The sequence below is a fragment of the Ochlerotatus camptorhynchus genome, unplaced genomic scaffold (assembly GCF_037179485.1).
Source record: "Ochlerotatus camptorhynchus isolate MF236.1 unplaced genomic scaffold, CSIRO-AGI_Acam_v1.1 ptg000500l, whole genome shotgun sequence".
Lineage (NCBI taxonomy): Eukaryota > Metazoa > Arthropoda > Insecta > Diptera > Culicidae > Ochlerotatus > Ochlerotatus camptorhynchus.
In genome coordinates, this window is record NW_027040985.1 from 287,579 (window position 1) to 313,653 (window position 26,075).

The following is a 26,075-nucleotide window of genomic DNA, read 5'->3' on the forward strand; positions in this document are numbered from 1 at the left end:
ACTATATACACTTAACCTACTATGTACAAATTGCTTATTAAAGCATGTTCAGAAAGATTGCATTTTTGAATAAATTTAGTTGTCATATCATCAATTTTGGAATCTACTTTGGGAATTTCTGCCTCTTGATGGAGGTCTGCTATTCTTGTGTCGAATGGACGATCTAGGATCATCCTCAACACTCTATTCTGTGCAACCTGGATTTTGTTCCTGTGGGTCTGAGCGCACGATTCCCACACCGGGGCGGCATAGAAGATCGCGGGGGCTATGATCTGTTTGTAAACAGCCAGTTTGTTTTGCCTTGAGAGGCGGGATCTGCGGCAAATGAGCGGATACAAACACCTAACCAAGGCTAAGCACTTAACTAGGGTTTTCTCTATGTGCGAGCGGAACAGGAGCTTCTCATCGAACAACATCCCGAGATAAGTAACATCAGTGGACCACTCGACCCTTGTACCATCCATTATTACGGTACAGGAGGGAGACGGTTTAAGTTTTGGTGATTGTCTGTGAAGGAACATGATCGCTTGGGTTTTCGAGGCGTTGATTTTGATTTTCCACGAGGTGGCATAATCAGTAAAGGTGTCAAGGCATCGTTGCAGCTTGTTCGTAATTTCACGAGGCATCCTACCCTTGACGGCTATCGCGGTGTCATCTGCGAACAGAAAGAACACGCAACCGTCTCCTAGAGGAGGGATGTCCGACGTGTAGATGCTGTAAAGCAGTGGTCCCAGCAGACTCCCTTGCGGAACACCTGCTGGGATCGGAAATTGTCCCGAAAGGGAACTATTCAACGACACCCTGAACGACCTTTGCTGGATATAGTTACGGGTGATTTTCACAAGGTATGGTGGAAAGTTGGAGTTACAAAGCTTGTATATAAGTCCGTCGTGCCAGACATTGTCAAACGCCTTTTCGACGTCTAACAAGGCCATGGCTGTGGACTTGGATACAGCTTTGTTACTTCGGATGTTATTCATCACCCGCACTAGCTGATGATTGGTGGAATGCCCCTTACGGAACCCGAACTGTTCCGGAAGAAGAATGTCATGTTCCTCCACAAACTTGTTTAGTCGGCTGAGGATCAATTTTTCGAACAGCTTGCTCAGCGCTGAGAGCAGGCTAATCGGTCTGTAGCTTGACGGTAGTGAAGGGTCTTTCCCAGGTTTGCGGATCGGGATGATTTTTGCCACCTTCCAGGTGCTTGGAAAGTAGTGCAGCTCCAAGCATCTGTTGAGGATGGCAGCCAGCAGCGAGTGGACCCTCGGGCTGAGATTTTTCAACGCTAGGTTGACTATTCCGTCAAACCCGGGAGCCTTCATGTTTTTACTATATTTCAGCGCTGAGCAAATTTGTTCCTCTGTAATCCGTTCTTCTGGAGGGACGGCACAAGGGGAGGTATCTAACGTCTGGACGCACTGCACAACCTGGTTCTCGAGTGGACTTGGGATTGTAGAGCCAAGCAAATGCGATTGGGCAATGTGCTCCCCAATTGCATTGGCCTTCTCTTCGTTGGTGATAAGCCGTTCGTCATTGACTCTAAGTGGTGGAATGGGCTTGGGGTGAGACTTCAGCACCTTGGCAACCTTCCAGAATGGTCTGGAACGGTCGTCCAGGTTCTGAACGAGCCGCCCGAAACTCTCGTTCCGGATTGAGACCATTCTGGAAGCGATCTGCCGATTCAGATCGACCATTTCGTATTTACGCTGCAGATCCCCAGTCCGCTGAAACTGGCGTCTACGAACATTTCTGAGCCGAATCAAGAGTTTGGTGTGGGAATCAATTGCTTGAAACTTACCCCTCACAGGAACTCGTCGAACGCACTCTTCGTCAGCCACGGATATGGCTTGATGGAGACCCTCCAGGGCCCGGTCGATGTCATCCACTGTGTCGAGCGGTGGGTTGTCGTCGATGTGGCGGTCGACCACGCGTCGAAACTGGACCCAGTTGACTCGATGGTAGTCCTTCCGCTGGCACGGTGCAGGGGCCACGTTGTAGCCCAGCTCGGTCAGCACCGGTTGGTGGTCCGAACTCAGGTCGTTGACGGCAACCGGCTTGGCTAATCTGGTGTTTGCCAAGAACAGGTCCAGCGTCGATGGGTTGCCCGCCGGTGATGTGAAGGTTGGTTCGTCCGGAAACCAGACGGAATAGAGACCATGCTGGGAATGGTCGAATAGCAGGCGGCCGTTTTGGTTCTGCTGGTAGTTCCGCCAGGCCTCGTGCCGGGCGTTCAGGTCCCCTCCGATTACGAAGCGGGCATTGGTGCGGGTTATGATGGCAAGGTCGTTCTTGAACTGCTGTGCTGTACCATTGCTAACGGTACATTGCCGGGGGCAGTAGACAACGATGAACCGGACGTTTCCGGTCGATGTTTCCACCTCAACGCCGACGGCCTCGATGATGGAAGTGCGGTAGTGGGGTAGGGTGCAGTACTTGATGCCTTTCTTGATGATGACCGCGACACCGCCCCCCCTGGAGCTGGTGCGATCAAGCCGGACAATGCTGTGGTCGGGCAGCCAGAAGCTGTCACCGGTCTTGAGGTGGGTCTCGGTGAGAAGGCCCACGTCGATGTCGTGCTTGCGGAAGAAGTCTGCAAGCTCAATGTTTTTCGCCCCTACGGAGCGAGCGTTCCAGTTGGCGATCTTTATGGGTTCACGGTCCATAATTAGCGACGAAGGAGATGATAGCTTGGAGCTGTTGTGTTCTTGTTGCGCAGGTGCGCTTGATGATGATGGCCTGGGCCAACAGTGTGACGATCTCATCCGTTGACAGCGGAGAATCGTCTGTAGCTTCACCGGTTGTACCGGCCAATCCCGGAGCAGGGGGATCCGTCGATGGGCCGGAGGCTTGACTGGGTACTGCAGCGGCAGCCGACTGGGCAGCAGCCAACTGTTGGTTGAGCGGGAGCGGCGCCAACACTGGAATTGGCCGTGGTTGGACCGGTGATAACGGAGGAAAGTTCTGCGCGTTGTTTTCCGGGACCTTCTTGCGACCGGGCTGGTTGTTGGACGAGGCCTTCTTCCGGATCTCGGCGTATTCGGCCCGCTTCGGACAGGCCTTACTCGTGGCCTTGTGGGCAGCACCGCAGTTGGCGCATGTGGGAGCGGCTTCCTCGATGCTGTCGCAGTCGTCGATCTTGTGGTTTTTGCCGCATTTGATGCAGCGGCTGGCCATGCGGCAGTTCCTGGTGCCGTGCCCGAACAATAGGCAGTTCGAGCACTGAGTGACGCCACGGTGGGTTGGCTTATACCGCTCCCACTTCACTACGATGTGGAACAGTGTGCGTGTCGTATGGAGATCCTTCACGGTTGTGGAGTTCTTCTGCAGATGGACCAAGTAGAGCTGGTCACGATACTTGATGGCCTTGCTGCGGGTCATCTTGTGGATTTCGACCGGCTTGAGGCCGTTCGCCTTAATCTCGTCCATTAAGGTGGTGGTGTCCATGTCGTGGAGCCCGCGCAGCACCACTTTCAGCGGCTTGGTGGCCTCGACGTCGTGGGAGAAGTACTCCAGCTTCATCCTGTCCAAGAGGGCCTGGACTGCGTTGTAGTGATTTTCGGCCGAGACCATCAGTTTGTAGCCTTCCGTGCACCGTTGAATGGTGCAGCGAAGGCCCTGCTTAATGTAGAAATCCAGCTGCTCCCATAGCCCGGGAGGGAAGCCCTTCACATAGAAGGGTGGCAACTTAACTTTTTTAGGCACCGTCTCAGGGTCCGACTGCGGCTGGGCTCCGTTCTGCAGGGCGGAGAACGGATTGTTGCTCAGCAGCTTTTTTGCTGCCGATGCGGTGGCGCTGATGTCTTCAGGTCTGGGTCGTTTAGTTCCGGGAGGCCCCGGCTGCGGGTCCGCAACGCCTGTCGGGACGGGCAATGGGGTTTTCTTCTGCTTCTTCTGAGCTGGCTCGGTGGTCGCGCCGTCTCCTGGGAGAGTGTTTTCCCGGTAAGCCGGCACTCGCGTTACCGCGCGATTTCTTACCCATGGCTGGGTCAGCGAGAGCGTCACTATACAACGCGGAGCTAATTCGACTTGCGAACGAACGAACGAAACTAGAGAGAATTCAAATCGACTGAACTGCTCAACAGTCTGGCAGCGAATGATGCTGCTGGACTGGACACCACCACTTACATGAATGAGCGAGCACCGTTCAGTGGGACCGCATCGAATTCGATTTTTAAGTCTGTGTTAGGGAATGCGCTGTTTTCAGACATTCGGTGATAATTTTGATCACCATTGCAACAGTTGGACATTTGGTATTTTTCAATAGTGACCTATTGAAAATTAACTAAATGTTCATTTTAGCAGATTGGTAGATAAATATTTCCAATCGTTTGGCTTGTTTAGAATTAAAATCTATCTGCTATTGGTCGAAACCTGACCTCTTTTCGTAATGCTGTGCATTTTGGTTTTATGAAATTGCGTGGATTCTATAGATACTATGGAGATCTATCTAGCCCTGATGTAGGGGAAATGTATGTAATGTCGGCCTAAGTGTCCCTAATTTGGGCCCATACATATAAATACAGCAATCGACTAAATTTTCAATAGCAACCAAAAATATCCATTAGTACCGTCCCAATGACGCGTTCATCTAGATACAATTGATAAATAGCAGATTTTTAGCGACGGGCCCAATCTTAGATCCATAGGCTAACATTAGAGCTATTTGTCCTATGTGTTGGTAGAGGGAAAAATGTAAACTTTGCGGGAGACGATGTCTTAACACTCGAAAGCAATTTTGTGAAATATGAAGTAAAACAAATCCTAGCTAGTTCTGCATGATGATTTTGTTTGATTTTATTTATTTGTAAAGTCGCCGGGAAATACCAGCTGGCGATTTGTTTTTTATGATAACTCCTTACTTGAAACAGGTAAAAATTCACAAACAGGCTGCTTTTTCATGGTATACAGTGTGATAATTCAATAATCAATAAATTATCTCAACATTTAGTGGCAAACCATTCATAAATTTTGGTAACATACAAAAAATTCAATAGTCCACATTAAATTTCATGTGTAAGCGCCGATTGAAACAATCTTTTCGACGTCACTACAAGGGTGATTGATTAAACGAAAGAAACGAATCGTGCGGAATGAAAGCCGAGGAAAAACTAATTGCACCAATATATTCAGGCCTACAATTCCACACCTTCTATAGACAGGTTGCGCCTTGATAGCTAGCTGCTTGCGGGAACTGATGACCTTGACCAATGTCCAAATAATACTCTTCAACAAATTTTTGGTGGCCCTGAAAATGACCGTTTTGTAGTGATGGTTGAGTAATTCTGAGCTGGGTGTTCAACACGGATGAGGCTGTCGAGCTGTATGTCATTTGGAGCGAGGGTGACACGCTTGGCATAGATGACCGACCCGCAGCGACTCACGAAGAGCTACTGATTCCGATCCATAGGATAGTGGTGCAGCTTCTTCCTCCTTTGATGGTTGCTTATGTGGGCTCTGCAGCTCGCTGCTTGCAGGCAGCCTTTCGTTGTAACTGGAGAACAATTTTCAACGCCACACGCCGAAAGCACTGCTACTGCTGCTACTGATTTCGACGACCGAACACCACCACACAGTGGTGTGGTCGTTGGGAGCGTGTGGTTCTGAGTACGGCGATGAGTGTGCAAAATATTTCGCAATTCCATCCTCCCTATTCGCACGCGCCCGAGGATCGGAGGCGAATGCCATTTCAACTTGTTTCGTCTACTTACTACTCTCTGATCACTGTGCTGGGAAAGCAGCATATATGTACATGTAGGTAATTGGTGGATTTGTTAGTTAATTCGACGCTTTTGGACAATGCTGGACATTTACCAGTTTTTCCATTGGTTTTTGTTGAAAGATTATCGATGCGTAGCCATATTTCTGATCGATTGGTGATAAAATTATTGAAATTGGACCAGGGGCAGCTGAGTTATCAACGTTCAAAATCTTTCTTAATTTGTTACATGTTCCATTTTCGGTTTTCACAAAGTGTACTCCCATATAGAAATCAAAGACGTAGTCCTACGTCAAAAATGGGTGGTTCATTTTAGTAAACAAACTAACACTTCTTCCGACTGTGTCACCTCTCATACTCGCCTAGCATCCGGAGTCTCGAAAAGCGCACCTCACGTCAAATCATCCTCTTGCTAAAGTTTACTCTCCCTCTCTCTCGAGGAGTTTTTCAGGGTTATTCTGCGTGGCGGTCACATGACTCTTCTCACTCTATAGAGAGCTGCACCGCCGGTTTAACCTCACATTTTTTGACATCTGGCAGTGGTTTGTTTACATAGACTTAGAAAGAATTAAAAAAAATATTAAATGTTATTTTTAGATTTTTTGGAGTGGAATATTTTTCAAAGGAACATAGTCGGGTATCATATGTTTTAGTTCTTTATATTTAAAACCTAAAATCCACTTGATTAGCCTAAAAAGCATAGGTAAACAAACCACCACTGGATGTCAAACTGATGAATGCGGGTTCATCGCGTTCATTCGTGACGTCAGCGTGCAGCATCCTATTCCGACAGTCGACTCGGGTGACGTGAGAGGTTCAGTCTTAGGTGAGTTGCAAAGTGACTCGGTGTTCATTCGCCGAAATGTCAGTTTGCTTTGTTTTTCGAAAAGGGCCTACGCAGTTTTTGTAGGTTCATTTATCAGTTTAATCGCAGGTTTTTATGTTTTACTATGAACATGCGTTTCGAGTCGTATTTCATGTCAAACAAGGTAGATTAAAATATTTTATTATTTTCTTAAACATAATCCTCGTTCACATGTTTGAAATCATGCATAAAAACAGCATTAAAATGGATTGAAAATATTCGGCCTGTGCTAGACCCTTTCAGTTTCAGCTGTTTGTTGTTTTCGATTGCGAGCGAAGTTTTTTTTTTTCCAATCGTGGTTTTTTTTTAATTAGGTTCCAAGTTCCAGTGTATTCCTCCATTTACGAACCACACCGGCGGTGCGTAAATCGAAAAAGACGTAAAAAACATTATTTGGGATTTACTTCATAAAAAAGTTTTTGGAAAATTTTGTCGCATACCCCACAATATGGGTATTTTTGGAATCCGGGTGACGTGTTGTACCGGATATCGTTGTCTGACGGCATTTTGACATTCAAGATGGCGGCTTCTGGTTGGAAAAATAAACTTGGAAATTCTGTCAAACACCACAATATTGATATTTTTTGAGGGACCGGACATCGATGTCTGAGCTGTTTTGAAATTCAATATGGCGGCTTCAGGTTAGAGTAAAACTTAGAAATACTGCCAAATTACCCACAATATGGGTATTTTTGAAATCAGGGTGACGTGTAGGAACCGGACATCGATGTCTGAGGCCGTTTTGAAATTCAAGATTATTATTATTATTTAGCTTTATTAAGGAGGCTTTCAGCCTTGGGCTGGTTCGCCTCCAACTGAAATTCAAGATGGTGGCTTCCGGTTAGAGAAAAACTTGGGAATTCCGTCAAATTCTTCTCAATATGGGTATTTTTGGAATCATGGTAACGTTTAGACAGCTGAAACCCATGTCTGACACCTTTTTGAATTCAATATGGCGGCTTCCAGTTGGAGAAAAACTGGGAAATACTGAAAAATTAGCCACAATATGGGTATATTTGGAATCTTGGTGACGTGTAGAAACCGGACATAGATTACCGTTTTGAAATTCAAGATGGCGGCTTCTGGTTAGAGGAAAACTTTGAAATTCTGTAAAAAACCTCTTACTATGGGTATTTTTGGAATCGGGGTGACGTGAAGTGACCAGAAATCCATGCCTGGCGCTATTTTGATATCCAAGATGGCGGCTTCCGTTTAAATAAAAAGTTGGAGGGTGGTGTACAAAACACGACCGCATTGTTGACGTAGGACTACGAAATTTTTGTTCGATTTTCTAGTTTGTTGTTTCGGATATTATTTTGGAATTAAGTGAATTTCATAACTCAACTCTTTTATAGAAAGTTGTGGTGGCCCTCAAATGTGATGGTTTCTTTATGGCAAGCTTTGCTATAATCACTGGACCTCGTATTTATTCGCGTTTATACATATCACTTGCGCAGGAAATCAGTTTGGCACGGCATTTGTGACCAGCATACCGTCCAGTAGTATGAAACAGGTCAAAATTTGCCCAAACCTTGCAATAAATTTGTTTGTTTTGCATTTGCTTATAGCAAAATACTGAACTTTTCGGGAACATTCACGCCAAAGAACTCACCAACACACTTTTTGTTACATGCCTCATGCATTGAACAAATGAAATTTTAATTGCCTTTCTTTTTGAACACGCCGGTAAAGTACACAGACCCCTCCCATAATAAGTAGTTTGCTATAAAGTAGCGACACTGGCTTTTCTCCTTTTGTACTCTCTGTACTTTAAGTCTATATTCTCTGTACTCTGTATTATTTCTAGATAAAGCTGGAATTAGGGCGTAACAGCTTTTGTAAACAATGACTTCTCTCAATAACTTCTACTAAATCAAGGCTCGTCCACGCAAATCAACATCACCACCGGGTAGAGGAAGACTTCCCCTACCCGATGGTTGTATTGGATTGCGTGGGAGTGCCTTGAATTCCTAGAAATCTTCGAGAGAAGTCATTGTTTGCAAAAGCTGTAACGCTCTAATTCCAGCTCTATCTAGATTTAATGGTTCGGATGATTTCGAAGATGTCGCAGGAGAATGCATACGATGAGGGTTTCTCAGTTTATGAAAGTGAAACGGAATAAATTCAACCCACCGATAAGACTTCTAATAGAACATAATTTATTTCCCTAACAAATAATTTGATTTTTGTATTTAGCGACAAATTGAATGAGTGAATCATGGGTTACTCTATATAAATTCTATTCTAACTCTTGGTGGCCGTTTTGTTACGTTGGTGATAAGTTTTAACCTCCGGAACCGTACAGAGTGCGTCCCTGTCGCTTCAAAGTGTAGACGACATCCATGGCCGTGACGGTTTTGCGCTTGGCGTGTTCAGTGTAGGTGACGGCATCACGGATTTTTCTAGGAACACCTTCAGCACACCTCGGGTTTCTTCGTAGATCAGACCGGAAATACGCTTGACACCACCACGTCAAGCCAGACGACGGATGGCAGGCTTGATACCCTGGATGTTTTCACGCAGAACCTTCCGATGACGCTTGGCACCTTCTTTTCCAAGAGCTTTGTCTCCCTTGCCACGACCAGTCATTGATGCTTGATGTTTGTCTTTGAACGGGTGAATCGAAACTAAGCTAAAAGCGTAGTTAGCAACCTGTTATATAGACAACCAGCTCTGCCGGTACCATATTGTTTCGCTTCGCTACAGTCATGATGATGCAGCTTTGTCGATATTGGGAAATTCTGCGTGATAACATCCAGGGCCTGCCATCCGTCGTCGTGGTGGTGTCAAGCGTATCTCCGATCTGATCTACGAGGAAACCCGAGGTGTTCTGAAGGTGTTCCTAGAAATTATGATCCGTGATGCCGTCACCTGTACTGAACACGATAAGCGCAAAACCACCACGGCCATGGATGTTGTCTACGCTCTGAAGCAACAGGGACGCACTCTGTATGGTTTCGGAGGTTAAAACTTATCACCAACGTAACATTGGTGGCCCTGAAAAGTTAGAAGTCATTTCAGAAAAGAGTTAGAATAGAATTTATATAGAGTATCCCCTGCTTCCAAGTTTGGTTATAGAATTACAACTCTGGAGAGCAGCGGTCCCCGGTTCATGAGTTGATGTGTCGATAGGGTACACTGAACTAACGAGAAACGTAAATTTCACCTGAAAAATTAGGTAACCTTTCAAAAATAGAAATCCAATAAGAATTACATGCTGCACATAAATATCAATGGCATGGTAATGAATTCCACTAGATTGACTGATGGAGTTCAAGTGTCATACAGATAAATGTTAAGTGAAGTTCACGTAAATTTTAAGTGACCTCATGATGTGAATGTCTCTGCGTATTTGTTAGTTCAAAATGGCGGCAGATGAAAATATGCTATTTTTTTTACTAGGAGATTGGGGATTTTTAATGTTTTTGAGCGTAAGTTTGATTATATGAATCCTGATTTTCAATACCCAAAATAAATTGAAGAGTGTAAAATCGGATTGAGCAGTCCTCCTCACAAGCTTAATCGCTGAACTACAGGAGTGCTTACAACAAAAAGACGTCTATTGGAGACATGATGTCCTTTTCGAAGTCATCAGCTGTTGGAGGAAAATAAATGTAAGAATCAAACTTAATGTTTTAAATAAACCAATAACCAACTATAACTTTATTCAGAAGCAGCAATTTTTATAGAGCATTGTGGAGCAAACAAATGCAAAACAATCAACTTAACTACAGCCAGTGCAACAGGGTATAGAATTAACAATAAGTTTGATACACATGATAGTTACTAAAAAAACAGTTTTATGTAAATTATAATAAAGTAAAAATTTAACAAATAAGTCAAATTTTATTTAAAAAAAAAATCCGGATGAAATAATGCAATACCACTGTATTAAAACACATGAAACATACCACAAATTCACATAAATATTACTACAAAATCCAGTGACGATTACTAAACAATTCACGTAACTTTTAAGTGAAGCTAATTTGACAATCATCGGAACGGCCGATAAAATTTACGTAAAAATCACTTGATTTTCATATGAATCACTTGAAACAGCATTTCATTCCCAAAACATGTAATATTCACCTGAAAAGTATGATGGAAAATATCTACGTACCTTTTCAGGTGAATATTACGTGAATTGTATTTGCAGTGTAGGGTTCAGGTGTGTGTAGCATTGATGCTCAGCACGGAAAACAAGATCGACGGAAAATAAATCCAAGAAAAAAAGGAGGATTTTATGTGGTCGTTGGGGGCGTATGGTTCTGAATTGGCAGCAAAATGTTCCGCAATTGCATCCTCCCTATTCGTACACGCCCGAAGATCGGAGGCGAATGTCACTTCGACTTGTTTCATCTAGGAACCATTCTCTGATGACTGTGTTGGAGAAGCAGCATATGCATATACGTAATTGGTGGATTTGTTAGTTATGTCGAAACTTTTGGATAATGCTTGAAATTTACCACTTTTTCAATAGTTTCAATTTGATAATCAACAGTCAAAAGCATTGTTATCGCTGCGTAGAAATGTTTCTGATCGATTGGTGATAATTTATTTGAAATTAATCATTTTGTCAAGCTTCTGCATTCATGTTCCATCAGATGTCACTGCTCTTGTTTGCGGTGACATCTATCGGAAACTAGACACAATCTGTTTTCCTATAATTGTTCACAGAGGACACTGCAGTGCAAAACATGTCTGGTACCTCTATATATGCATTTAGATTATTATTCGAAGTTCCTCTGTTGGGAACGCGACGAATTAATTAGTTCTATTCAAAATAATGATTATTGTTTTCACCTCTCTTTGAAATAAAAATAATAAACATATCACCAGCTAGGCGCAGGCAACAAAAGCGCAAGCAATAAATATTTCTCTATGCGCATTACCTGGTAACTTTTAAAGAATGAAGTGATTACCTGCCTAGAAGAAGGAAATGTGTCGTAAATAAAGATTGTTGGAAAAACCCCAGAAGATGGAAATGTGCCATAGAAAAACATAGCAGAGAATTTACCTACGACACATTATACGAAGGACTAGATCACCCATTAGATTTTACCTGTTAAACTTTTTAGGTTTAAGATTAGCTATATAAGGAAAATGAATTGTTAAATAAAGTTAGTTCGTTGGTAAGGCTCAATCGGTCCATTTGTGAAGTCCGAACAATCCCTTTCGTAAGTGTTTTCATCAGGTATCGTTTCAATTCATTCGTCGAAGAAGCACAAGCCTACGTTTTAGTGAGGTCTTAGCCTTTGAGTTGAATTGAAGGTTGATCTTGATGCTAAGATACTTTTTTCAGTTTGTTAAAGTTTCTAATTATTCAGATATAGGAATAAGCTCTCACTTTGGTAGAGCAACTATCCTATAAGTTTAAAAGAACTTTAATATAATTGAGAATTGAAAGTTGTGTCTAAGCAATCCTGACGGATTGAGCGCACCATTAAAAACCGTTCGCCGCGAACGTCTATCCTTCGCGTTCATTTGTTCAATAAGTGCTGAACAAAGTTTTTCAAAGTCTTCGCGTCGCGAACATCCTCCTTTTTTACACATTCTGCACACAAAATAGCTCACCCCTCACAGAATTTCCCGCCGAATTTTATGTATGGGGCGGGGCATAAAGTATCTTTTGCGCAGAATATGTAAAAAAGGAGGGACTTCAAATGTTAAAGCAAATGCATATATAGAGGTACCAGACATGTTTTGTAGTGTCAGGTACTCTATTTTGTAATCTGTGAAAGGGAAATCACAAATCGAGTGTCAACAAAATACATGGCATGTTGAGAGATTGAGCTCGTGAGAGAGAATTTCTCTCTCAAATTTGAAATTTTTTGGCTCTCTGGGGACTGGTAGTAAAGCAGGTAAAATTGTATGGGGAAAAATCATTTTTATTTAATTGTAGCTTGTTTAGCATTAATTCCCGGGAAAAAAACTGAACGACAAAAGCCCCTGACTAATTTATTTAGGGTGTCGTTCACTTTTTTTGACCTGAATATGCACCGAAAGCGAATTATTCCCACTTCTCTCAATTTTTATATGGGGATTTTTATCACTTCCTACCAGCGGAACAGCGCCATCTCTGTGGAAAATGGACGAACAAAATGATTAATTGGTGCAGGGGTAGCTAAGTTATTAACGTTCAAAATCTTTCATAATTTCATTTGTCGGTTTTCATAAAGTGTACCCCCATCTTCCCGAAAGACGTAGTCCTACGTCAAAACTGGGATATTATATCAAATACACCACCCTATGAGTATTTTAGGAATCTTGGTGACGTGTAGGGACCGAAAACTAATGCCTTTTATTAATTCAGGATGGCGGCTTCCAGTTACATATAAATTGAAAAATGCTATGAAATACCCCTCAATACGGGTATTTTTGCAATCGTGGTGATGTGTAGAGACCAAAACTCCAGGACTGACGACATTTTGAATTCAATATGGTGGCTTTCCGTTAGAGGAAAACTTGGAAATTCTGTCCAATACCCCTCAATATGGGTATTTTTGAAATCGGAGTGACGTGTATGGACAAAAAATCTGCCTGTATGTTTCTGTTTTTCTGTAACCGGAAGCCACCATATTGAATTTCAAAATAGCATCAGACATGGTTGCGGACCCTACATGTCACCCCGATTGCAAAAATACTCATATTGTGGTGTATTTGACTGTGTTTCCAAGTTTTTCTTCTACCGGAAGCTACCATCTTGGATTTCAACATAGCGTCAGACATGAATTTCCAAACTCTACACGTCATCCCGATTCCAAAAATACCCATATTGTCGAGGGGACGACACATATAAATGTCAATTCTAGATGCTCAACATATTTCACACTAGAGAATCAATCTTCGAAAAAAATTCTTTCAATGCTCGCATTTACTTGCATCTACTCAGGGTGCGCGCAGCAAAATACAATTTTTCCTACATCGCAGATAGAGTCGCTCCTCTCGCATATTGTGGAGTATTTGACAGAATTTTAAAGTCATCAACCGGAAGCCACCATCTTAAATTTCATAATAGCCTCAGACATCGATTTCTGGACCCTACACGTCACCAAGATTCCAAAAATACTCGACTATGGGTAATTTAGCAGGAATTCCCAGTTTTTCTCCAACTGGAAGCCGCCATATTTCAAAATGGCGTCAGACATCAATTTTCAGTCCCTATACGTCACCCCAATTCTAAAATTATCCATATTGAGGGGTATTTGACAGAATTTTCAAGTTTTTCTCCAATCGAAAGCCATCTTGAATTTAGAAATGGCCTCAAATATCGATTTTCTGTTCCTACACGTCACCCGACTCCAAAAATATCAGTTTTGTGTATTTGACAGAATTTACAAGTTTTTCTCTAACCGGAAGCCGCCATCTTGAATTTCAAAATGGCCTCAGACATCGATGCGCGGTCCATACACGTCACTTCAATTCTAAAAATACTCATACTGTGGGTAATTTGGCAGTAATTACCAGTTTTTCTCCCACCGGAAGCCGCCATATTGAATTCAAAATGGAGTCAGACATCGATTTTGGTCCCTACAAGTCACCCCAATTCTAAAAATACCCATATTGAGGGGTATTTCACAGAATTTTCAAGTTTTTCTCCGACTGGAAGCCGCCACATGTTATTAAAAATGGCGTCAGACATGGGTTTCCTGCCCCTACACGTCACCTCGACTCCAAAAATACCTATATTGAGGAAGCCGAATTGGCTGGAAACAATAAAAAAGTTGATTGAAACAAATTTAGAAGTAATAAATTACCGAAAACTGCAACCATCGATTATATAACTCCAACGGTTTCCATCCAGTCGACTGCAGCGAAGGTTACGACTTTTGTCACTGAAATACGATTGTGAAAATAAGGTGAGAGTTCGTCGGGTTCATCCCAAGTGACTTTTCTCACCTCACTCGCCAGCTGGAATCGGGTGGCACGAGTGACTCGAGTCACCTCACCTTATTCGCCACGCAGAATAACCAAGAATAACCCTGTTCGTTTACTTACTTCCATATTCCTGCCGCCACTCACTCGAGGTGAGGGCTGGCTAAACTCGCAGGACAAGTGTGTTTAAAAACCTCCAGTGAGTTTGAGGAGTTTTAGCAAGCCTGATTATTACAAAACATTGGTATGGTCCGTTTTGTGGGATAGGTGGAGCACCTCTGTAGTAGGTGGTACTATTTGGTCCTGTTTGTTAATGAACTGCGGAGATGAGACTAGCTCGTTCGACTTAGCCTCCGTAGTCGGATGGTGAGTGTCTGTTGGACCTCGTAATCGACTCTTTGATGAAAGAATTTTTCGGAAAACTCTATACATATATGGAAGATGTTACTTTGAAAGGAGGAATTTACTTAGCCATTCGATTCTGCAATCAATCCAGCGAGCGTCAAGATTTTAAACTTCAACTTGACTGACTTTGTCTTTTGTCCTCTAGCAGCTGCCCAACTAACAATTTTAGCTGCAGATTAGCTTATACAGCAAAAAATTGGCTTATACAGCTAATATTTGCCTGTATAAGCTATTCTGCAGCTAAAATTGTTGGGTGCTGCCCTTCTACCATAAATATACCTTTGCATGATAACTGTCCTAGAAAACTGTCTGAACTCATAAATATAATGCATCCTGTGAATGATCAACCACATTCTTATCAAAAATACAATTTAAGATACTCACTTTGCACCACTTTTATCCTTCGCCCCCCCTTAAAGCAGCAGCGGACCCGAACGCGTGGCGCCTCGGCCGGATCGACGAAGCGGACCACGAGACGGCCGTCTAATATTAGGCCTGGCGGTGTGCCCCCTACTACCAAGTGGATCCACTCCGGAGCATCATTCCGCTGGACGTGGATTGGACGCGGCTTGAGGAGCAGAACGGCGGCAACTGAAAAGAGTCGATTTCGTTCCGACAGGGCGGACACACCGGAACCAGGTTTAGGTCTGAGAATAAAACAATAGGATATAGTTTGTAATGTTGCTGCAAAGTTGCGTTTATTTTCCACACTTAGATAGTAGAGTAAAGTTCGAAAAAACTGTGCTTTTAAATTGAGAATAGGATGTAGTTTCGGAATATTGGTGCACCGACGAGCGCAACTTACTCACAGTGAATGTCAGCTTAGTTTCAGCGTTCTGTGTTGTACGGAGGTTTAATGATGTGCAAAACAAATAACTTGGTCCTACTTGAATGTGAAAGCCTTACTAAATAGTGATTTTGAGTTAAACATAAAATCTGCTCCGATCTATTTATTGCTTTTCGTCTGCACCTAGATGGGAAAATACACCTAGTAATTTAACAAATTTCAATCTAACCAGAAATGAAGCTGTTGTTTCTCAATCAAAGGACATTTAGAACGAAACAAAAACATGTAAATAACTGAATTGCAAAAAAACAATTAGAGCAACAAATTGAAACCAAAAAATAAAAACAGAACCCCTATAGGATATTGTTGAAGCAGTAAAACAAAAATAAAAACTCTTGATGTTTGAGGTTATTGTGTACAATACAAACACAACAAAATAGCATTTTAGATTTAGCGAACGACGAACAGGATGAGGATGAGTTTTATTTTCCTAGAAAAGTTGAACCTGACTACAATGAAAGCGAAACTCTACATCATATATCGATATGGGATTGTGTTTGATGTGAACCATTTTAGTCGTCGAATGAACAAAAACACACACTCTTAGTACGTACTACTAAACGCAGTAAACTAAAGAATAATGTTAGGACAAAGTGTAGTGTGATAGTATGGCAAACAATGAACTTGTTGATAACATTAGATAGGTGACCTAAAAAGAAAACTCTAAACCAACAGAAAAGGAACGATAAAATAAAATAACAAGATCACAACACAAAATTAACTAATAGGATAAAGTTAACTTCCATCAGATAAGAGAAACAGAGAGTGTCTAACTGAGACGTGATCGATAGAGGAAGCAAGCCACGTCGAAAGTCAAACCGTTTGCGGCGTGCGAGAGATGAGCAAGGTTGATTTGATTGAGATTTGACTTTCCAGTTTTTTGGACCGTTGTTGCTGTGTAATGTATAGATAAGTTAATTTAAACTTTGATGTAGAGGAGATAACTTTAAACCGAGCAAGATGCGAAACCCGATAAAAATTTAAATTTAAAACAAACGTGACATAGATGTTAACAGTGGGAATGGAAGCGAAGTTTGGAAGTGAGAAGAAAGATTGAATAGATCGTCCTGATTTAGATAAAAAAAAAGAAGATGAAGAAATGAAATGAGATTGGAATAAAACAGAGTTATTTTAATGAATTTAATTCTAGGGTAGCAGTTTTTTTTCTATCCAGAAATTTGTCCCTCCCGATTGGCTTAATCATCCCTATTCTATATTTCGTTCAAAACGAAATTCTCATACACAAATTTTTATTTGTATGAGAATTTCGTTTCGAACGAAATACAGAATAGGGGTGAATATTTAGAAGAGAAAGAAAACGAGCAAATCCTTATAATTGCTTCGAAATATTGAACATTGTTGCTCTATGTTTCATCCTGTTCTTGTCATTTGCAATCAAACCAAGGGGCAGTCACTCTGCTACATTGTGTTAAACACATCAAATGCATTCTTCGACACCCCTGTAACGATGGGTAACATAGCGTTATTGGTAACCCCACGAGTTGGGATAACGAGTTAAGCTGGTCACACTGTAAGAGCGAATGACAGCTGTTCGGGAAACACGATATGATCGGGGTGTTGGGTTCGGCACTTCGGCAGCAATGCTGAGTTTAGAGTTATTTTATTCTAGTATAGACGATTGTTCGGTACGGACGCTTTCACGGAGCTCTCGGGATTTTAAGGGCCAGCGAGAGAAGGCACAAGTTAGATTTTACAACCCCCAAAATACCCTTCAACCGCTATGAGAACCAATATTTCAAAATTTTGATCTGGTCTGCCTCAAAAATGCAGAGTGTGTTTAAAGGTCATGTTTCGGTCAAAACGTTTTGGCGTTTTTCGAACACTTGTTGTTTGCATCATAAGGAATAAGTGCATCGAAGACACCAAGAGGATTTGATGGAAACTTTTATCACACTTTTTAACAAATGAAATCCAAGATGGCGGCGTCTGATTGTGGAAAATGCTGTACAATACGGCTATTTACGGAATCGGGGTGACGTATGAAGACCGAAAATCAATGTCCGACGCTATCTTGAAATCCAAAAATTTCTCAGCTACCACTTAATCGAATTGGACACAACAACTGGCAAATGAGGTAAGTATTACGGTATTACGTTTCCATAGAACACTTTTCAATATCTTTCGAATTCGAATCAGTTATCCGGCGAGCGCGATTGAATTTCAAGATGGTGTCGGACATCGATTTCTGGCTTCTAGATGTCAACCCGATTCCAAAAAACCCACATTGATCGATATTTGACAGTATTTCACAGTTTTTCTGAACCAAAGCCGCCATCTTGGATTTAAAGACAAACAGCATGAAAACTGATCGAAAGTGGTTCTGTTGATGTTGACGGGGATCTGTTCGAAGAGAAGACATAATGACTTTCAATTGAAAGTGATGGCTGATAGCTTTATCGTCGTTTGACGATTTTCGATTGAAAGTGACTTTGTGGGGCCCTGGTTTAAGATAATCATATGTCAAAAATTATCCAATGTACAGTTTGAAGAGACGGGTACGTGGTTGTTACTTCGGAAATTTGAACTGCCTAACATGATGGTGCTTATTTTCTAAAGGCGGGGCATGGCAAAGGTTAGGTACTCTATTCTGAAATCTGTGAAAGGGAATCTAGTATCATGTAGAACAAAACTTCCAATGTAACACTCATTGATTATGTCATTGAGAAAAATCGTCCAATGTACAACTTGACGTCAAAACTGCCAATCACCGACTTCCTATGAATCTGTCAGATTTTTCAAACGCAAACCAAAAACTCTTTCTACGTCGTCTCACAGTGATCTTGGTCCAAGAAACGTGTGGTGTGCACTGCCAACACTGGACAACAGCACGCACCTGGATACATCCCTGCATCAAAAGCGACCATGTTGATTTTAGTGAGTAAGCTTGGAACAAGGGAGAAATAAACACGTTGTAAAGTCACAAACGTTTTCGGTTTATTCTATCGCGGAATTCTCCTTCCGGTCCCCACATTGGTGACCCCGGCGTGATATCGCGACGCGGAAAACAACGAAAATCGAAAGCCGATCGCTATCGTCGCAGATTCGAAAATGACGGAGGAAAACGCTGCTGTTACCGCTGGAGTTGCAGTCAAACTTCCAGATTTCGGGAAGAATGACCCGTGATTTGGTTCGCGCAGGCCGAAGCACAGTTTGCTCTGGCTAACGTGGTACGGGATCACACCAAGTTCTATCATATCGTCGCGAAAATTGACCAGTCTGTCATATGCCATGTAGCGGACTTGGTCACGACCCCACCGGAGGAAAACAAATACGAAACCCTAGACGAAACCATCAAGCAGCGTTTGATTTCCCGATTCCAAGTGTCAACGCAAGGAAGATTGGAGCGACTTTTGGGCGCTTGCGACCTCGGAGACATGCGTCCTACACATCTTCTGGCGAAAATGTAGGAACTTGCTGCGGACCTGAATGTTACGGATGATTTGCTGAAAATGCTGTTCCTCCAGCGGATGCCACCGAGTGTCAAAGCCGTTCTCGCTGACATATCAGTGATGCTTAAGTCTCCATCGTCACACGTCGCCGCAGCCTCCACCAGCTCCACCGGAACAGATGCCGTCGCCGAGCTTCAAAGCCAAATTGCGGCATTGACAGCAGAAATACGTAACCTCAAATCGTCGAGAGGTACTTCCAGAAGTCGATACACAACGAGATCAAGTCGAGTGACAGACGACGAAATATGCTGGTTCCACTTTGATATGCCGTGAGCCCTGTAAGTAAAATCCAAAAAACTAGAATCTCGTTCGCTCGAAACGGCGTTCATCCAACATGAGATTTCTTAACGATACCGGTTCGGATGTATCGATAATTCCAGCAACAAACAAGGACAGGAGCAAAGGTGCAACACCGTTCGTTTTACACAAAGCGAATGGATCAAGAATTAAAGTGTACGATAAACGATACGTCACAACAGATTTAGGACTACGTCGGCGCTTCACTTGGCCTTTCCTCGGGACAGATGTGGGAGTTGCTATTATCGGTGCTGACTTTCTCCCAACGTTCGGCATATTGGTAGACCTGAAACACCGGCGCCTTATGGATGGTCTAACTAAGCTTTCGTTGACTGGAGGTTTGACTGAGGCATCTGTTCACAGCGTTACAGTAGTTGCTGCAGATCATCCGTTCCGAGAACTTTTGTCAGAATTTAAGGAAGTCACCATACCGACAATGATAAAAACAGCAGTGCAACCCGACGTTACTCATCACATACAGACGAAAGGGCCACCGGTGGCAAACAAGTGTCGTTGAATGGCTCCGGACAAGGTGAGTGCTGCCAAGAAAGAGTTTCAGGTTATGATCGATCTCGGCATTTGTCGTCACTCCAGTAGTGTCAACTTTCTTGGATACGTGGTGAACAAGGATGGAATCCTCCCCTTGCCGGATAGAGTCAAGGCAGTTACAGACTTTCCAATCCCTTCCACCGTGAAATAATTGAGACGATTCCTTGCATTACTGAACTGTTACAAGAGGTTTGTCGCGCACGCGTCTGATCTACAGGCTAATCTCCGAAACCTAATTCCTGGAAATAAAAAGAACGATTGTCGGAAAATAGCTTGGGCCGATAATGCCAGAAAAGCGTTCGATCAATGCAAAATCTCTCTAGCGAAAACCGCACTTTTGTATTATCCCGATTCCTCAAAACCATTGAGTTTACTTATCGATGCATCAAATACTGCAGCAGGCGCTGTGCTACAGCAGTTCAACGGCAGCAACTGGGTTCCACTGGTCTTCTATTCGGAAAAGTTCTCGCCGGCTCAGGTGAAATATTCAACGTTTGGCCGAGAGCTGACAGCGATGAAGATGTCGGTGCAATACTTTCATCATATGCTGGAAGGAAGGAGATTCGTTATTTACACCGAGCACATGCCGTTAACACACGCTTTGGCTTCAAGTCCAAGCATTCGCCTTCCACACGAGGAGCGGTACTTGGGGTTCATCTCGGAATTTTCGAACAATATTTGTCATATCAGCGGACAGTTCAACGTGGTAGAAGGCGCCTTATCCAGAACAGAAACGATTTCTCTTCTCACACCGATTGACTACGACAAAATTGCTGCTGATCAAGTCGCTGACAACGAGTTGCAAGGCTTGCTGGATTCGTCTTCTGCGTTGTAACTGGAATTGCGTCAGACAGCTTTAGCATCAAGACCCCTGTATTCTTTGGTACAAACAACGTAAATTGTTACCTTTTTTGACAAAACCCAGGTAATCATGACGTTTGATTATTGAAAACAATATTAATGAAGAAAAGAGACCAACTGCTGTCATGATTACCTAAGATTTGTCAAATATTGTAAATATTTTCATCGATTGTATCGAAGAATTGTGATGTGTCACAAAACAAAGTAAGACCACATGTTCCACCTCAGCATCGTGACGCGGTTTTTCAACATGTCCATGGTCTGGCTCATTCAGGAGTGCGTTCTTCTCGACGACTTGTAGCGGATCGGTTCGTATGGAAGAACATGAACAAGGATATTAAGTTACTCGTGCAGAACTGCCTACAATGCCAACGTTCCAAGATTGATCTCCACACAGTAGCTCCTCTTCAGAGTATTCCTCTGCCAAACAGCCGTTTTCGACATGTTCATGTGGATATTGTGGGACCGTTGCCACCATCGAATGGCAACCGCTATCTACTAACAATCATCGACCGTTTTTCTCGATGGCCTGAAGCCGTATCACTTCAAGACATGACTGCTGAGACTGTCGCTCGGGCTTTGTGTGTTATCTGGATTTCTCGTTTCGGCGTACCAGAAACAGTCACCACGGATTCACCACGAATAGTCACAATTCGAATCAGAGCTGTTTCGTGAATTAGCTAAAGCGATGGGTTCCAAACACATCCGAACAACGGCATACCACTCACAATCAAATGATTTGGTGGAGCGATTTCATCGAACCTTGAAAGCTGCAATAATGGCTGTTGATTCGAAGCACTGGTGTGATCAATTACCGATGATAATGCCGGGATTGCGTACGTCTTTCCGATCGGATTTTGATTGTTCAGTTGCGGAGTTGGGGTATGGTCAAACATTGCGGATTCCCGGTTAGTTTCTAGATCGTTCAAGTCAGGATATCGATAGAACGGATTTCGCCAAACAATTGCGAGACACGTTTAGCAAGCTGAAACCTGTTGATCCTGCTCACCATGCAAAACCAGCCGTGTTCGTGAACCCCGAGCTTAACAAGTGCAGCCACGTCTTTATCAGGATCGACGCAGTCAAGAGGCCTCTGGTGCAACCGTATGAAGAACCATTGCAGTAGTGAAGCGATGTGAGAAGTACAGGGACGTGAAAATCAATGGGAAGGTACAGAGGATTTCAATAGATCGCTTAAAACCAACTTTCATTTGCGATCAAAGTATAAGTGAACATCCATCACCAGATCAGAATACCAAAATTACACCATCAGGACAGAGTCAGGTTCCTGGTGTAATTGAGGGGTGGGGGGACTATGTTGTGTGCACTGCCAACACTGGACAACAGCACGCACCTGGATACACCCCTGCATCAAAAGCGACCATGTTGATTTTAGTTAGTATGTTTGGTACAAGGGAGAAATAAACACGTTGTTAAGTCACAAACGTTTTCGATCGCGCAACTCTCCTTCCGGTCCCCACACACGTTTCAGGGAAAAGTTCTTCAAAACCATCAGTCCTGAAACAAGCAAATATCAATTAAAATCAAGTTTATTACTTAAATTTACCTCTTAAGCGTTCAATTAAAATACTATTGTGTTATCAAGCTCCAGCTAGCCATGTAGACTATGGCCACGTTATCTTCTGTCTCTTGCTAGGCGCTGAGCTCATCGTGCTTCCACTACAGTTACTCTTACTGGGACTAATTTCGAGCGCTCGCTTAATTATGACCGGAGTGGGACTGCTTGGATTTGCACTACTGATGCTGTTGCTAATGTTACTAATAAGTTTAATGCGTTTCATCCCATGACTAACGTTGTCGACCGGGCTCTCAGAGTATACGATCCGATTTCGTACGTTGGAGCTCGATTTCCGACTGGTGACGGATTTCGGGGAAGCATCTATCATCTCTACATCCTGCTGCAGGTGGGAGGAATTTTGTTCGCTTGTACTGGAGGATGCCCCCCTTCGTGGCTGAGGAAGAAGGTATTTCATGTACAGGGTTATCAGTTCATCCCGGGTCGATTCCTCCAAGCGGGGAATCATAATGTGCCGCTGAAATTGAGAGCAGTCTTTGAGGAAACTGAATTGAACTATAGCAACGGTGAAAATAAATACGGATCGAATAAACCGTGATTTCACAAGTCTGACTGTTGTTTGTTATGATACAAGAAACAGCTTTACACAGCAAAAAAAAAGTGTGTTCTGATCAGACGTAATTCAAGCCGATGTATCAAACTTTGAAGTATACTGCAAAAAAATACTACATTACATCGGTGTTCGCAAAAACTGTGTACATCGTACAACGTAATATTACACAACTGACGGAAAGACCTGGGTGCAATAGTTTCCATGTAATATGCAACAACTTTTTTTGCTGTGTTAAGAGCTATAACATTACCGATACTTTTACAAATCTTATTTATGCAAAAATCGACTCACCTGCCGAAAAATATCCAACAGCTGCTGTTTACTTAGTATATGGGGATGTAATATGTCCATTTTTACGATATAAAACTAGGCAATGCTTGCAAAAATTCAAAATAATTTCAAAGCCGCTTTAACTTCACTTTTGTTTTGTTTACTTCTAGACATTCTGATGCTTGGAACCTTACAAGCGTTTAGTCTAAGTTCACGTCGTCGAGCTCAACCGGCTTCTACAATACCGTCCGTCAGTAGAATCACACAGCGCACGCTCATCGGAAGTAGCTCAGAGACAATGTCATGTTGACTCACTCTCTTTTTTCTCCATTCAAATTATACTCAGTTTCGTAAGAGGTGAAGTAACTCATAGCACTGAGGCTGTGTTCCATTTGGAGAATTTTAACTTGAATTTGACACTTCGAAAATAAATTATAATGTTGGAAAATATCTCAGTTGTCCAATTTTTCGAATAGATTTTTGTAAAATTTGATTCCTTTTCTGCAAGAAATAAGTCTGGTAGAATAGCCGGTTTATTTGAAAATTTGTCATCTGTTTAATTTAAGTGAAGATTCAGAAAATGGAAAACAGCCTGAGTAACTCTACTTTTAATATAACTGAGTAAAATTCCTTACGTAACTCAAATTTGAATAAACCATATGTTATGTAACTACGGCAAAACATTAAGAAAAGTAAGTTCAATTCACTCGAAAAAATTGAGAATATCTGCCTTACTAAATTTGTTACATTTATTTAGCTTAAACAACGTGTTCGGAGTATCATCTAAACCATTTGTGGAATAGTTATTTAATTTCGTTTATCGTTGGTTTACGGTTTTTTTTATTAGGGTATCTCTAATAAACTAGTAATATAAACGAACAATAACCCAAACAGTCGAACGTTTCATCCCAAACACGTCGTTAAGCAAATTTCGAACAAAAGTTAAGTTGAAGTTCCATGTCTGTTTGTCGGTCGCTAATCTCACATTAGGGTAGAAAAAACGCCAACTTTGGGTAGTTTAATTTTTCTGTGTGTACAAACGTCACAACGTGCATTCGCTTTGGTGCTGAACGTGCCGAGGAAAACAAAAATCGCGAGTTTTACAGATTTTTGTGAAGCAAGCTCTTTTCCATTGTTCACTATTTAAAATAAACTGATTTAGTCAGTCCGATATTTCCTTAGGCTAATCCTTAGATCTAGTTGATTAGGATGTTTAAAAAGTGAGTTGTCATTCAAAATAAGTGCGGTGATTTCACTTTAACAATTCCGATTTTATTGCACAGATTTGACGAAAAGGAGAGCATCTCCGGTGTTCAGCAGCTGAAATCGTCGGTCCAGAAGGGCATCCGGAACAAGCTTATCGAGCAATATCCGCACGTTGAAGGCCACATCGACCTTGTGCTGCCCAAGAAGGACCAGTTTCGCATTGTGAAATGGTAAGTTCGACACTAAGTCTTCTTCCCGCATTTCAAGCTCTCACCAGACAAACTGCCCACCCGCTCCATTTCAGCCATGACCACATTGAAATCCTGGTGAACAGCGTCGGCGAGCAGTTGTTTTTCCGGCACCGGGAGGGTTCCTGGATGCCCACGTTGCGACTTTACCACAAGTATCCACTCTTCCTGCCGATGGAGCAGGTGGACAAGGGTGCCATTCGGTTTGTGCTGAGCGGAGCCAACATCATGTGCCCTGGGCTGACCTCGCCCGGTGCCTGCATGACCAAGGTCGACAAGGGTACGGTGGTGGCCATTATGGCCGAGGGGAAGAACCATGCACTGGCTATCGGTCAGACGACGCTGTCCACGGATGATATGTGAGAAAAAATCTTATCAGCGATTAAAACATGCGTTAATTTCCGAATCTTCTTTCAGAGCTAAGGTCAACAAGGGAGTTGGCGTGGAGAACTGCCACTATCTAAATGACGGTCTCTGGCAGATGAAACCGGTCAAGTAAATGCCCACACTAGTCCACTCAGGGAGCTGTGTTCTCTTACTAAGCAAAAGAAAATGGAAACTTTCAAAAAGTTCAATTCTACCAACTTACTAAATGGTCTGTCTATCTATAAAATTTAATAAAGCTTCGATGTGAATATCCAACACGCAAATCTCATCTTTGGTTCTTAGTTGTATTAATACAACCTTATTAGTCAGTATTTTATTAGAAGGTAAATGTATTCGTCGCCATTGTCATCTTACGTAGAATCCTCGCTTAATGAAGAATGAAAATTACATTTGTTAATAACTATCTAAAATAATGCGTTGAAATAGATTTGAACTTTTGATAAATGTACCAAAGTAAATTTGATATTCTTGGTTTAGTGAACTGCTGATGTTTACACCCAGTGTACCTTAGGTGGTTTCCACCGGTTGGTGCAATGGTACTGTTACCTCTATGGTTATACCGTAAGTGCTCGAAGAGTGGTACGGATTTTGGAAGGCCTTATAACAACATCGGAAAACTCCCAATGCTATTAGATCCAGTCCAAATCAATGCCTCTTTTCAAGGGAAACAAAGTAGACCAGATGTGATACCAGATTGGGAGAAGGCTACTCTTCTTATAGCGAATTCGTTTATTATCGTGGTTAACACCAGTTCCAACCCAGTGCGAAACCGAACTTTTTGTCAGTGTGAACCTCAACCTGAGCTAGGTTTTAAAAACAAACGAGCAAACTGACGTTTGTCAGAAAACAAGTAGACCCAATCTTGATACCCGATCCAGGTTGGAACTGAATAATAAACGAATTCGCTATTAGCGAAGACAACAAAT

The 26,075-nt window shown here is 42.5% G+C and overlaps 3 protein-coding genes across 9 annotated transcripts in view; 2 read left to right on the top strand and 1 right to left on the bottom strand.

The window, feature by feature from the left end:
* LOC135712667 (uncharacterized) overlaps window positions 1–16,439 on the top strand; it is a 269,423-nt gene extending 252,984 nt beyond the window's left edge. The window contains exon 7 of one of the 7 annotated variants that reach the window (XR_010518664.1): window positions 15,284–16,439. Coding sequence is in view for 2 of the 7 variants with exons in the window: in XM_065235611.1 (XP_065091683.1) it covers window positions 15,284–15,351 (68 nt within the window). In the remaining 5 variants the exon portion in view is untranslated. The remainder of the gene's footprint in view (window positions 1–15,283) is intronic. The other 6 variants (XR_010518665.1, XR_010518661.1, XR_010518662.1 and 3 more) reach the window with 6 other exon arrangements.
* Window positions 16,440–22,494: 6,055 nt separating this feature from the next.
* On the bottom strand, window positions 22,495–23,419 carry LOC135712670 (uncharacterized). Its single transcript, XM_065235614.1, has 2 exons — window positions 23,330–23,419; window positions 22,495–22,942 (listed from the first exon to the last, which is right to left on the bottom strand). Exons 1-2 carry the CDS (start codon window positions 23,387–23,389, stop codon window positions 22,514–22,516), a joined length of 489 nt encoding a protein of 162 aa, XP_065091686.1. The 5' UTR covers window positions 23,390–23,419; the 3' UTR covers window positions 22,495–22,513.
* A 1,007-nt stretch (window positions 23,420–24,426) lies between these two features.
* On the top strand, window positions 24,427–25,315 carry LOC135712669 (malignant T-cell-amplified sequence 1 homolog). Its single transcript, XM_065235613.1, has 4 exons — window positions 24,427–24,528; window positions 24,592–24,744; window positions 24,819–25,121; window positions 25,180–25,315. Exons 1-4 carry the CDS (start codon window positions 24,518–24,520, stop codon window positions 25,259–25,261), a joined length of 549 nt encoding a protein of 182 aa, XP_065091685.1. The 5' UTR covers window positions 24,427–24,517; the 3' UTR covers window positions 25,262–25,315.
* The last annotated feature ends 760 nt before the right edge of the window (window positions 25,316–26,075 follow it).

Excerpts from the sequence above, each read along its gene's own strand:
- LOC135712670 (XM_065235614.1), bottom strand. The coding sequence starts at position 23,389 with ATGGACATATTACATCCCCATATACTAAGTAAACAGCAGCTGTTGGAT. Across the intron at positions 22,943-23,329 it reads TGTTGGATATTTTTCGGCAG|CGGCACATTATGATTCCCCG; the intron begins GTGAGTCGATTT and ends TCTCAATTTCAG.
- LOC135712669 (XM_065235613.1), top strand. Across the intron at positions 24,745-24,818 it reads CAGTTTCGCATTGTGAAATG|CCATGACCACATTGAAATCC; the intron begins GTAAGTTCGACA and ends GCTCCATTTCAG. Across the intron at positions 25,122-25,179 it reads ACGCTGTCCACGGATGATAT|AGCTAAGGTCAACAAGGGAG; the intron begins GTGAGAAAAAAT and ends ATCTTCTTTCAG.